This window comes from Peromyscus californicus, unplaced genomic scaffold, assembly GCF_007827085.1.
Source record: "Peromyscus californicus insignis strain IS unplaced genomic scaffold, ASM782708v3 Scaffold_9__1_contigs__length_137607984, whole genome shotgun sequence".
In the NCBI taxonomy this organism is placed as follows: domain Eukaryota; kingdom Metazoa; phylum Chordata; class Mammalia; order Rodentia; family Cricetidae; genus Peromyscus; species Peromyscus californicus.
The window spans coordinates 112,403,926-112,418,607 of NW_026294617.1; the positions used below are offsets into that span (position 1 = coordinate 112,403,926).

General features: G+C 36.0%; 1 protein-coding gene across 4 annotated transcripts in view; it reads left to right on the plus strand.

Moving 5' to 3' along the window:
• The window catches only part of Ube2d3 (ubiquitin conjugating enzyme E2 D3), a 30,204-nt gene extending 21,959 nt beyond the window's left edge, over positions 1-8,245 (plus strand). For all 4 annotated transcript variants that reach the window (XM_052730131.1, XM_052730132.1, XM_052730130.1 and 1 more), the window contains exons 6-8: positions 440-545; positions 3,135-3,228; positions 5,199-8,245. In XM_052730131.1, the coding sequence (XP_052586091.1) occupies positions 440-545; positions 3,135-3,228; positions 5,199-5,244 (246 nt within the window). In that variant the 3' untranslated portion in view covers positions 5,245-8,245. The remainder of the gene's footprint in view (positions 1-439; positions 546-3,134; positions 3,229-5,198) is intronic.
• The last annotated feature ends 6,437 nt before the right edge of the window (positions 8,246-14,682 follow it).

Here is a 14,682-nt window from a genome sequence, read left to right on the forward strand (position 1 = left end):
TATATTTTTCTAGCCACCTTTAATCATGTTAAAAGGCAATGCAATAAATATAGTTCCTTTGGGTTTTAAAGCTTATACTCTTTAGTTTGTTGTGTTTGTAGTGGAAATACAATTAGAATATGATGTACCTGTGTAATTTGAGTATCCTAAATGCCCTTTCACAGATTGCCTTTTGATAGTTACTATAGTACCAGAGTTAACCTTCAGATCTAAATTAATGACTTTTCCCTGCCTCTCTCGGGGTTTATGCTAACTTTAAAATTAGCTTTTATTATCTAAAATAATTGGTTTTGTTAAGAGATTTTCATATGTATATAATGTCACTTCTCCCTTCCACTGGTATGATTTAGAATTTATGCCTTGATTTTTAAAGTTCTAAGGTACTTGTTTTACTGGAAAAGCTATCTAAAGGTTGTGCTTTGTGTTTTTTTTTTTTTAGGTTGCATTTACAACAAGAATTTATCATCCAAATATTAACAGTAATGGCAGCATTTGTCTTGATATTCTAAGATCACAGTGGTCTCCTGCTTTAACTATTTCTAAAGGTAAAATGGTAGTTTCAGTGGAGTAGTTTTCAGCCACTCTGATTTTTTAAATAGTTAAAGGGCTTTGTCTTGGAATCTGCTTGGATAATGTGCCAACATTTTAATAAAAAGTTGCTTGCAGGGCTGGGATATAGCTCAGTTGGTATAGAGTGCTTGCCTAGCATGCGCAAATAATTTGTGTCTACCTGTCTCCACCCACCAATGCTCTGGGGTACAGGAACACAGAATTAGCTATTTCCAGCTTTTTACACGAATGCTGGGAATTTGAAATCAGGTCTTTATGTTTGTATAGCCAGAGCTCTTACCTACTGAGCTATTGCCTTAGCTCTCAAATTAATTTTAACAAACTTTGTTCTTCTGTTACTAAACTAATTGTGGGTGTGTAGGTGGTGCTGAGCATGTGAATGCAGGTGCACTTGGGAGTCCAGAAGAGAATGCCAGATCCCAGCAGCTGTAGTTAACAGGCAGCTGTGAGACACCAAGAATGGGTGTTTGGGAACCCAAACTGTTATCCCTAAGAACAGTATGTGCTCTTAATTGCTTGGGCCATCTCTTTAGCCTCTATTAGCCGCCTTTTTAGCAAAGATAGGATAATATATCCAGACATGATATAGCTTTAAAATCTTTAAGCTTTCTACTCTAGTAGACATCTGGTTTGGATTTTCTGTGTGTTTTTGAAAATACCTTTGAGTGTTGCTTAACTATGATAGTTGCTTTGTGTCTAATAATGATTCTCTATAATTAGGGAACTTGGGGAAGATTGCTCTATAAAGTCTGATCTACTTTAAATAGAAATGTTATGCTTAACAAGTTCTCAGATCTCCGGGGATACCTCAGATGGAGATAGTTTTTCCTCCTTCAGCTGCTGGTTTCTAAATGACAAGTGGTTTTTGACATGCCACTCGGCAAATTAAATTGTACACAAATATTTTAATGATGAGACTACCTTTTAGTGATTTACAGGCTTGGGTATTAGTGTAATATTTCTTATGTTAAGTCAAGTTTTTAATGCTGATAATTATAATCTGATGTCAGCACCTCTGTATTAACCATTATTATTTTCAGACTCCATGCTGAAATGCATCATTCTTAAAACTTGGAATAATTGTTAGTATTTTACCAAAATGTTTTGTGAATAAATGCAGAGTGAAGCAGGTATGTTTTGTTTACAGGCAGCACATCACACAGACATTCCTTCATATGCTTGTTAAAATGCTTTTGACTCTCTAGAGGGACTTTGCAGTATTTCCCTTTTTCTTTTTTGGTTTTTCGAGACAGGGTTTCGCTTTGGAACCTGTCCTGGAACTCACTCTGTAGCCCAGGCTGGCCTCAAACTCAGAGATCTGCCTGCCTCTGCCTCCCGAGTGCTGGGGTTAAAGGCATGCACCACCACCGCCTGGCGTATTTCCCAATTTTTGTCTTGTTTTATTTGGTTTTGGTTTTTCAAGACAGGGTTTCTCTGTGTAACAGTTCTGGCTATCCTGGAACTTGCTTTGTAGACCAGATTGGCCTCAAACTCAGATTTCCCCAATGCAGTTTTTATTCCTTTAGACTAAATTTTTTAAACCAAATTTTAAACCTCTTTTCAAATAGTGTTGCTTTCATAATCTAAATGCCAGGTTCCTGTTTGTTTTTGTTTTTTTTAAACTGCTGGGATGTACCATGATTCTGAATTATTCTCTCTCTCTCTCTCTCTCTCTCTCTCTCTCTCTCTCTCTCTCTCTCTCTCTCCTCTCTCTCCTCTCTCTCTCTCTCTCTCACACACACACACACACACACACACACACACACACACACACACACACACAATTTTGGCTTATGTGATAGTTAACTGTCTTATGCTGTTTGATTTTATTCATCCAGTGGTTTATTCAAACCACTTTGGGCATTTATATATAATAGCTTCTATTGATATGTATGACTAGAACATAGTAAGTACTCAAAAAAAATCTATATTGTATGACACTTGGCATTTTCTAAGTCTATGTAGAACAGACCAGATTGAGTTAGAACTGAAGGCTCACTATAATACAGTAGTGCACTTCATTTTCGCCAGTCTCTAGGGAGTGGTTTCTACTTCAGATTCAAGAAAATAAAGCATTGAGTGGAGCAACTCTTGTAGTTTTTGTGAGAAACCTTTTCTACAGTAGATCAAAGAATGGGTCTCTTTGAGATTTTTGGTGTTTATTTTGGCCCATCCTTGACACTAAAAATAGTAGGACATGGTGTTAACTGTTAAAATACTAAGAGTTTTATATTCCCTCAAAGTATTCAGAAAATCCTTAAATATTGATGCCCATTACATAGGTCGATATTTTTGTTTGTTTGGTTTGGGGTTTTTTTGTGTGTTTTGTTTTTGACTACTACCTTTATAAACATTTGGCCTAATTATTACTGACTTTAATGCCAAGAGTTTCATTTCTAATAGTTGTGCAAGTTCTTATTTATAGAAACTTGTTTTCTGTAGAACTTTTGAGAATGGTGCAGGCTAATAAAGTATGACTTGAGGTCTAGAATACGTTTTTAAGTTCTAACATTTGCTTATCCACGTGTTTGAAACTGCATAACTTTATTTTATTTATTTTGTAGTTCTTTTATCCATTTGTTCACTGCTATGTGATCCAAACCCAGATGACCCCCTAGTGCCAGAGATTGCACGGATCTATAAAACAGACAGAGATAAGTAAGTAGGAAGTTGTTTAACGAATGACTGTAAACAGTGGTTTTATTTAACAATTTGGGCTTATTTCTGCTGAAATTTGTGACAGTACTTTTTTATATTTGTTTCTGGAAAGGTAGTTACTAAAACTCAATTATGAAAAGCAGTAAGGGCCAGCGTAATGGCTGAGACTGGAGCATTTAGAAGTTTGAAGCTGGCGTGGGCTACCTAATGAGACCCTGCCAAATAAGTAAATGGTCTTAGCGTATATGACAGTGAGTAGCTCCTTTGAAATGTTTATTTTCTAATGTTTTAAACACTTGCATAATTACTTTTGGGGAAATAAAGCACTTTTCAGTGTTCTTAAAAAAAATTAGTACTAATGGAAAATTTTTGGTCTGTATTAAATATTTGAATTATATGTTCAGCTTAACCATTTAACTTTCATATGTTATAATTAATGCTAAGTGTGCTTGTTCAATTAGGTACAATAGGTTAGCAAGAGAGTGGACAGAGAAATACGCTATGTTGTAGGGTAAGAGGATCTGCACTCTATGGTGCGCTTATTTATGGTACTGCCAGCACTTGAGTGCTGCATGCTTTAAAGCACTGTATTAACTAACCAAAGGTAACAGATATGGCAGTTTTCTGAAAACTACTTTAACTGCTTGATCTCTCTTAGTGTGAAAGTATATACTTAGTCTTCATTACTGCTTGAGATTATCCTTGCATGGCAAAGCAGTTATAGCTGAAATGTATATATAGTGTATATATATGTATGTATATAAAAGTTATATAGTAGAAATGTAAGAGTATCTTTATCCTTATTAAATAACCATGGTGTTTATAAAACTTCTGTCAATTCTATGGAATGTGGTGGTTTTACTCAGATTTTACCAGGAAGATAATAGTAATATAAGGGAAACACTTAAACCTCAGCTTCCAACCTAAATGTTCAGTACTGACAAGCATGAATTAATGTTAGCTGTATTTTGTGGCTCTTTGTATGCTAAACCGTTTGTTTTAAAGTGCTGGCTGTTTGAAGAGGGTTTTCTAAATACTATAACTCTGAATTGCTAGAAAAAAGTTTATATGTTGAGCTGTAGAAAAATAGTTGAATTGTATACACTTGGTTTGAGATGAAACTAGTAATATTGTTAAAAGTTTTCCACTATCCTTTGTTATACACTCATTTCTTAAGCTTTTGTCACTTTTTTGTTGGGATGAAGTAAATAGCTTGTATGATGTATGTGCTATAAGGGAGAAATGGTATTTGTCAGTATTAGTGATCTTCCTCAGTAATAACCTGGCTCGCTGATGAATTACTTGTTATTTTTGAACAGAAATGTGGTTGCACTCAGAGAGTCCCATTCTTCAGCAGGTCTCAATGGGGATTAACAGCAGTCACTACTACTAAACTTTTAAAATAACAACCACTGAAGCCTGCTCCTTGAAAATTACTGTTTTTATCACCCTTTCCAATGTCTCCTAAGTTTAAAGGCATTTTCTTTTCGATACCCAACTAACTTCTTAATCTAGGTTTCAGATTCAATTTTCAGTAACAGTGTATGTATGCATAGTTCTGACCTTGGCCAAAATTTCTATTGATATGCAACATGTGTATACATAATATTCTGACAATAGTAGACGGTAGGGGTTTTTTTTTTGTTTTTTTTGTTTTTTGGTCAGACTGTACAATCAACTTGAAAATTTGATAGAATGCTACCTCATCAATGGGGAGGTCCTTGTTAAGCTTCCCAATCTCAGCACCACTTTTACTAAGAGAACACTAATTTCGTGGCTCTCATCTTCCACACTGCTTTGAATACTGGTGCTGCTATTTCTATCTCTTGTTGTCTCTTAGTCTGTTATAGCCATTACAGGTGACATGATAAATCCACAGGTAACATAGAAATGTTCTCCTTGCCTTTACAATACTAATAATTCTCTATTTCAGTTTTATTTTTTTTAATAGCTTATTTGTTTATTTACAGGTACAACAGAATATCTCGGGAATGGACTCAGAAGTATGCCATGTGATGCTACCTTAAAGTCAGAATAACCTGCATTATAGCTGGAATAAACTTTAAATTACTGTTCCTTTTTTGATTTTCTTATCCGGCTGCTCCCCTATCAGACCTCATCTTTTTTAATTTTATTTTTTGTTTACCTCCCTCCATTCATTCACATGCTCATCTGAGAAGACTTAAGTTCTTCCAGCTTTGGACAATAACTGCTTTTAGAAACTGTAAAGTAGTTAACAAGAGAACAGTTGCCCAAGATTCAGAAATTTTTTTAAAACTGGAGCATGTGTATTATGTGGCCAATGTCTTCACTCTAACTTGGTTATGAGACTAAACCAATCCTCACTGCTCTAACATGCTGAAGAAACCATCTGAGGGGGAGGGAGATGGATGCTCAGCTGTCACATCAAAGGAAGCATTATTCTAGCGCATCCATACTTGTTTAAGCCTTCCACTGTTAGAGATTTGAGGTTACATGATATACTTTATGCTCATAACTGATGTGGCTGGAGAATTGGTATTGAATTATAGCATCAGCAGAACAGAAAATGTGATGTATTTTATGCATGTCAATAAAGGAATGACCTGTTCTTGTTCTACAGAGAATGGAAATTGGAAGTCAAACACCCTTTGTATTCCAAAATAGGGTCTCAAAACATTTTGTAATTTTCATTTAAATTGTTAGGAGGCTTGGAGCTATTAGTTAATCTATCTTCCAATACTGTTTAATATAGCACTGAATAAATGATGCGAGTTGTCAATGGATGAGTGATCAACTAATAGCTCTCCTAGTAATTGATTTATTTTTCTTCAATAAAGTTGCATAAACCAATGAGTTAGCTGCCTGGATTAATCAGTATGGGAAACAATCCTTTGTAAATGCAAAGTTGTTTTTGTATATACTGTTGGGATTTGCTTCATTGTTTGACATCAAATGATGATGTAAAGTTCAAAAGAGTGAATATATTGCCATGTTCAGTTAAAGTGCACAGTCTGTTACAGGTTGACACATTGCTTGACCTGATTTATGCAGAATTAATAAGCTATTCAGATAGTGTAGCTTTAATACGCTGCACATGATTCTGGCAGCCCTAGAGTTCATAAATGGACTTGGGACTCAGCAGTTTTGAAACGTGTATATGGAGTTTTAAGAAATTTATTTTCCAGGTGCATCCCCTTCTAACTAAAATTTCTTCATCTTGTACACTTAACAGCTGAAAATATATATATATAACTTGGGAGTAATAATGGGTCAAAATTTACAAAATAAAGTACTGTTTTGGTGTGGGAGTTGTCATGAGGCTGTGTTGAAGTGACTTAACTGTGGGATATTGACTATCCATTGAGATGGATTTGTTCAGCCATTTACATTAATGAGCATTTAAATGCAACAGATACCATTTCAGGTGACTTAACATGAATGAATAAAAGTCAATGCTATTGGATTGTTTGTTTGACAAGTGCTATCTGTGCCACTAAATCTTCTGTAGTAATAAGGGCATTATCATTCTTCACCCTAATTCTGAACCTGTAGTTTCACTTTCCTTCTAACTTTGATTTATCCATTGCTTTATTTCTTAGTCTTGTATTTGATTTCTAGCACATGTGATGTCTCCACTTCCACATTTTTGCACTGCTTATATTCACCTGCAATCTTACTCCTTGTCTGCACACAGATGTGGAAAGCTATAAATAAATGTAAAAGCTTAATTTTTTATAGACATTTAAATATGTAATTTGGACATGATTTGTTGACTTAAGGTTCTTCTCTAAACTGGAAGTGAAGTGCATGCCTTCTGAAGATGTTCTGGCTTTATTCTGTAATAAGTATTTGCATTGGGAAATAACCAATTCAGTTATTCACTTTTTCCAGTGAGCCCTCCATCACCAATTTTACCTTTTGTTTAAATTGTGGGTTCTGTGGGGTGTAGGTGTTATGCTAATTAAAACTTTTGGGTTCAAATCATGAAAAAGTGTTCCCACAAGGGTAAGAATAGTATTCTTTGGCTTTTACAAAAATGGTCCTTTCTGAGACTCTTGTACTCAAAACAGCTTTAGTAGGCCTATGTTTTGAAAGCCAAATATGACAATGTTTTTTTATAAAGCAGTGGATCCCTGATTGGCTTTCAAACTGATGCTTTTTTTCTCCCCCTTTGCCTTTGGTATTTACAGAGATGAATTCCTTAAACTGATTGTCAGAACTAATGGGTACGTCCAGTTCTCTTTATCTTTGACTCGATGCTTTATACAACATTTCATATGTCGCTTCTAAGGGAAAAAGCCATAGAGGCTTCTCCAGGTTTAAGAGAACAGTAGAGTACCTGGAAAACCAACATTCTGAATGTATGGACACTGGACTTGGGATCACCCATGATGAGATTTTCAAAAGAATTCAAGAATTTGCTCTCTACCCTACCCAGTAGTGTTTGGTATCACTAGTGCCAGGTATAGGACTAAAGTGAGTATTAGGTCAAATATTGGTGTAGACTATTTGTGTGTCCTATACTTTCAATGCATAAATTTTTAAGAGTTTAAATTTGTCTTTGGAGTCCAGTTGGCCTGTTAATGGTAAATTTTGTTTTGACTGTTCTTTCTTGGGCAGGTTTGCAATGTGATAATCAGATATTTTTTTTAACTGATTACTTTGTTTCCTTGTGTGGGTGTACTCACATTTAAAAGTATGAACCACAGTTAACTAGTGGTCTCAGGGGTAGTGAAACACTCACTTTTTTATTTTAATGGGTTAGTTGAAATATACTTAAGACACTGATCATGCTGTGTTCGTGATTTTTTGGGGGGGTGGGGAGTACTAAAATTAGTCATGTTTTGTGTTGACATAACAAAACTGTTCAATGACTGTTGGTTACACTTTTAAGTGAATTTGTCTTCTATTTTATGAGGAACCCAGTGCAAGTCACTAAATGTTGTCTAATAGTGACATCTGCATAAGACTTGTAATAGCTAAAGTTAATTGAGCTTAAAGGAATTGTTACCATTAAAGTCTGTGTTTAAACACACTTTGGTCTTACTCAGTAATTCAGCTAACATGAAGTCTACACTTGAATTTAAAATTGTATGAGCTTGAGTTTTGAACATATACTGAAGTAGCCATTATAAAGAAACTGGTGTTGGAAGGATTGGTACAGGATTGGGTTACAAAGTGATTCAGAACCAGAGTCATTTAGGATATTTTAAAATGCAAGCTAATGGGTCCTGAGCCCACTTCTGATTGAAAATTACGAAGTGTGGAGCCAGTAGCTCCACAGGTAAAGACCAAATGATTCAAAGACTGGCCTGAAGAATTACCTTGTGAAAAGTTCTAGGTACTTGGCAGCTGTAGAGGACGTGTTGATCATTACTAATTATTAGAGGGTGGTTACCTGACTTCTCACAGTGGAAGTTAAGGTTTGAAGAATGCTTGTAGAATTTGAGCTTATGGGTTAATTGTACTGTAAGGCAGTTAGTAAAACGTTTATTTTCTCAATGCATTGTGAAAATAAACAGTAAACATCTAAAAATGGCTTTTGGCACCTGCAAATGCTCTAGAGTGCAGTGTTTCTTAGACAAAATGGGATTCTGGCCACCACTGAACTGTTTATTGCTACTTGGATTTTAGCCTTGCTATTAAAGAGTATTTAATGATTAACTTAGGCACATGGTTTCTGCTAGTTGTTTCTTATACAGTCTTCAGCTTTCTAAAATGTCTACTTACCATAACCAAATTGTGTTATAAGCACAAAGGTCATAGGTCAAGCAAATGGTTGTTCATATCACTTAGCTTCTTGTCATACACCTGGCTATATAGAGCGCATCTTTAGAATGTTTTAAATTCTCTGGAGACAGACTCTGCCTCTTAGCCTCTAAGTATTCAGTGTACTGACTGGCAGAAGGCATCTTCCTTTCTAACCAAAATGATTTCATCTAGGTTCTGCCATAAACCATTCTGCTGACCGTGCTCTAAAGTGCCATTTACAAATTTTGTATTGCAGTCTCCCCGCTTCTCAACATAGGAGCAGCCTATTCCATGCACAATTTTGACCCAAAGATATTAGAGGTACCATGCCATGGTTTTGTTCGGAGACTGTCTCACTGTGTAGCCTGGAGTTTGTTTAATGTAGATCAGACTGGCCTCGAACTCGGAAATTCCTGCCTCTGCCTAGGGTTAAAGGCATGCACTTCCATACTCAGCCTGGTTTTCAATATGAGTAAAAGTCAAATGTTTGAGTCTGTAATGTCACATGATTTTTAACTTACTTTTGCTCCACCTCCATTACAATTCTTGTTTACCCAGGTGCTTGCTGACACATGACTACAACCGGTTTTCTCCATGTGCAGAAAGATGAGGGGTTTTTTCCTTTTTTTAAAATTTATTATTTTTAGTGTGCATTGGTGTTTTGCCATGGGTGTCAGGTCCCCTGAAACTGGAGTTACAGACAGTTGTGAGTTGCCATGTGGGTGTTGGGAATTGAACCCGGGTCCTCTGGAAGAGCAGTCAGTGCTCTCAGCTACTAAGCCATCTCTCCAGCCCAAAAGATGAGTTTTACACCGTATTGCATGGCTTCTCCCCTTACGTATCTCTAATGTCACTTAGAGTAGCATTTCTTAAGCATTTCATTTTAAACAATTTTATCAACTATGTAGAGTGCAAATTGGAGCTATCACTTTGTGTGTAATGCATACTTAATCTTGTTTGGATCTGCCCTGGAATGTGAGCTCCATAAGGGCAAGTTTTGTCTTACTCTTATATTGAATGACTAGATAACTGGCATTTAGTAGGTAATTGTTTAGCAAACATTTCTAATCTTTGCTGTCTGGAACAGGGCTTATTTTCACCCCCAAATTAATTCTGGGTATATAGTACAAATCAAACATCTTCATTTTGAATATTCTTGGGAGATGAGTCATTGAAGTGGGAATGTTTATTTTGCATAAATTCTGGTTGGGTGTTGCCATTATATCTCCAGTGTTGTATCAGAATTAAAACTTAATTTTTCAAATTGTCAGTGATGAGGGTAGTACCCATAAATACAAAATAAAAATGGCATAAATATATTTAGAATCCTTTCAGAACTTGGAAGTTTTACCCTAATCTTAAGCCAAATATAACAGGTTTTAAACAAGTTAGTAAATGCAGTTAATAAAAGCCAAACATTCCAACTCAATACTAAAATGAATTGAGTTGATGTTTACACACTGGTGGTAGAAAAATGCTTAGTTCCTATTTTCTGATACTGTTTGAGATGGAGGTCGACTACATAACCTGGGCTGGTACTTTATATTGACTTAAGTTGGTCTATCAAACTTGCAATGCTTTTCTTGCCTCTGCTTCTTGAGTGCTGGGATTACAGGCATGCAGATGTACTATAGTGCCAAACTAAAACTAGATTCTGTAAATGTATTAATACAAGCATTTGCTGGTTGTGGATTATTGCTATGTGCAGTTCATGTTCTAGAGAACCCATGTGAAGTATGAAGTGAGTCGTCAGAGCACTACCAGAAGTAGTATACCTGGGTTTATTACAGACTTGACTCTGGATTGCTTATTTTGGTTGCTGCATTTTGTACATGTTTACTGTTGTTGACCTTGTTTGTGGTCCCCATATTTGTTTACCATATGGGCTTGTGATTCATTTAAGAATCTTAGCTCTAAAGTACTGTAGATGAAGTCACAGTAGACTACATTTTATTAGTGTGAATGATTACAAACTGGACAATTCTGTAAAACATTTTTGGGAAGAACTTCGAAATGTCAGTCATCTCATTAGAGAAATGTCAACTTGTCCACAGTTGTTGAGCAGTTGGGAGGCTGAGGGGGGAACATCACAAATTGGAAGCCAGTCTTGTTTACATAGCAAGACCCCATGGTGCAAAGGAAGCATTCTCAAGCCAAAATCAAAGTGAAAATAAACTCAAAACAGGAAACCTATGCAGAGGCTAGTTGCATGAGCCCTTTCAAGTACCACATAAGTGTATTAATTTTCATGGTCTTGACACCAAACTGGTGTCATTCTCCTATAAACTCATTCTTGATAATATTAGTCCATTACCTTCAACTTTGCTGTTTGGCTCAAAACTGCAGGACAAAGTAATTTGAAGTAAGGCTTAGGTGAAGATTTGTAGCCAAAATAAGTGGTATTTAAAGTGGTCTGAAGTCAGTGGAACATCCAAAATAAAAAGTATTTGAAGGCCAACAGTCTGAAAATAAGAGTAGCCTATGAGAAAAGTACAACTTTTTAAATATTAAAGCTGGAAAGATGGCTCAGCATTTAAGAGCACCTGCTCTTCTAGAGAATCCAACTGTTGCCAGCAACCAACCACACCTGGGCAGTTCACAGCCAGCTTTGAGGGCTCTGACCCTTTCTTGTCTCGGGTATATGGACAGGTGTGGCATATACAACACACATCGACATGTTTAATTGCTCAGATGGGAAGAGGTTAAACTTTGTAAGTGAAATGTTTGTGGGAACTCCTAGAGAATTCACATACAAACAAACCATTTAAAGCAGTTGTATGGTACAAATGAAATACTAGGAATTAAAATGGCTTCAAAAAATATTTGAGAATAAGTTATCACAGGCGTGCAAACTTAATACACTGAAAATGAAAATTTTTCTGAGGTCTGGGAAGTCCAAGGGTTGGGGACATTTGTGCATTAGATTTATGCTGTTGAGCTCATATGCTCAAAGCAATTTAGATTGAGTGCTCTTCCTTTCAAAGTCCTAGTTCTCTGTAGTATATTTTAAATTTTACATGAAGTTACAAAGAAAGGCAAAAGATTCCAACTTTGCACTTTCTAGATTTACTACAAGTTAACAAAGCTACACTAACCTGTAGTTGGAGTTTGTCTCTCCAGCTCCCTCCAAGCCCCCGCAGCCCACTTATAAAATAAACACACAGACGCATTTAAACTGTTTGGCCTAATGGCTCAGGCTTCTAGCTATCTAGTTCTTACATCTTAAATTAACCCATTTCTATAAATCTATACCTTGCCACATGGCTCATGGCTTACCAGTATTTTACATGTTGGTACTCGTGGCAGCGGCTGGCAGTGTCTCCTGACTCAGCCTTTCTGTTCCCAGAATTCTGTTTGTCCCACCTATACTTCCTGCCTGGCTACTGGCCAATCAGCATTTTATTTATACAGCGTGATATCCACAGCACTTTTTTTTTTTTTAGGAAGGTTTTTAACTTTCACATAGTAAGATTACATATAACAAAACAATTATCAAGTAAGAATTACAGTTATAATACCTAGTGTATATAATATCTTTGTATTTGGCAAAATTAAAGAAAATATCCTATTTAATATTTGTGAGTCTTACCATAACTAAGGAAATTATAACTATCTAGTCTTTAACTACATCAAAGACCTCAGAAGGATATAATGTTACCTGAGAAATGGGAGAAGGATGCAAGCAACTTTCAAGAGTCTTGTGAGAGTAGACAGCTGGCAGCCTGGACTACCAAATGTTCCTTTGTAAAGTTGGGGCATCTGTCTTCAGCCCACAGGCCTAGAGTCTCTCAGTCACTTCTCTCTGTGTCCTGTAGAATGTCTGGCAGTTTCCTCTGCAAAGCAGGAACCTGAAGGACCATTTTGTCAAGCAAAGTTCAGTGGTCACCTTCCTATGGGTCCTGTATGTCCAGTCGATACATTTTTTTCAAGCAGTCCAGGCAAGAACAGTTTCTTGTCCAAATGGCTATTTTTGTCAAGAAGAAGATAAACTCTATACGGAGTGTCTTCAATGCCCATCCTCCTCTCTGAAGTAAATCAGTGTTGCCAGGAGCAGACATGTCTCACTGTCCAGAAAGTCTAAATTTTTAAAACATTTTAAATGCCATATTTTGTAGGTCTTTGAAATGTTTGAAGATTACCTACCTAATTGAATTATATTTATGTATACCTAGAAAACAACATGACTATAAGTTTGACTATCATAGACTATTAATTTGTATTTTTAATTATCCATTACAATCTAAATGAGTTACATAAAATAATACCTCAGAGTAGAAATATATATATATATATATATACAGTATAACAAAATTAAGTTTAAACTTGTATCAAACTAAAATCCATAGCAATGTAAAACATTTTAAACAAGTTGCTCTTTAAAAGTAGATTTAATAATCTACCCTTTCATCCTATCATATCTACATCACTAACCGAAATGGCATGATACCAGGAGGAGGAGAAGTCCTTGAAATAGAAATGAACCATTCATTTCTGATCAATTTCACATAGTAAAACCATTCAACTAGGAAAGTAGTCTCAGCTAAAGTGCTGAGATGGCCAGATAAATATTCTTGGACCCCTGCTTCACATAAAGTTGACTTTCAATAGATTGAAGTCCAAGCCAGGCAAGATGATCCTAGTATTTAATAGGCACAAGCAGAAGGGTCATAAGTTGTTCAAGGCCAGCAGTTGTGCCAAAGGATATTGGAATAGTAAACATACAGAACGAAAAACACTTCCAAATTTTAAGGATCTAGAATCCAAAAACATGAATTTGTTTTAAAAAAAATCCCTTATTAAACAATGGTCAAAAAAATTTCTCCAAAGAAAATGTGCAAATGGCCAGCAAGCACATGAAAAAAGTTTGAACAATATCAATAATACGGAAATAAAAATCACAATGAGGTGTTACTAATTTGTGGGGTTGAAGAGATTCCTCAGCACTTAGGAGCCTTGGCTGCTCTTGTGAGGAGTCTGGTTAGAGTCCTTGTATCCACATGGCAACACACAAGGGCTCTAACTCCAGTCGCAAGGGATCTGATGCCCTCTAGACTAACCCTAACCCCATGTGCTACACAGACATGACATTCAGACAAAACATCCACATTCTGCACTTTTAAAATGGAGAGTGTTGCTGAAGATTTGGAGAAGCAAACTTTTGGGCTTTGCTGGTAGAAATTTAAGAGGTACAGCACCTATGTAAAGAGCTTGGCAATTCCTCAAAAGCTGACTGGCTCAGGATGCAACTTCAGTAACACAGCAATTGCCTTATATACACCAGGTCCTGGGGTCAGTCTCCAGCCCCAGGTGACTCAGGAATCCATTCCTAAAGATGTAAGAGTAATGAAAACTAGCATTTAAACAAATGGGAATAAATGCCCATATGTACATTTCTTATAAATACTGAAAGGTGGAAATGAATGGACAAATTTGGGTTTATATTTTTGAATAATTTTATGTTCAGTCAATTCTATACACTAGAATGTGGCTGGATCTTAAAACCATTGAGAACAAAACCAAAGACACCATATTATATGATTGTTTATATGAACAACCAGAACAGTTAAATCTACAGAAACAGAAAGCATACTAATGTGTGTCCAGTACCAAGAAGGAAGAATGAGAAGTGATTGCCTACTGAGAATAGGGTCACCTTTGTGCATAATGAAAATGTCCTAAGTGTTAGCTATGGAATATTTTAAATATACTATAATGACCCAT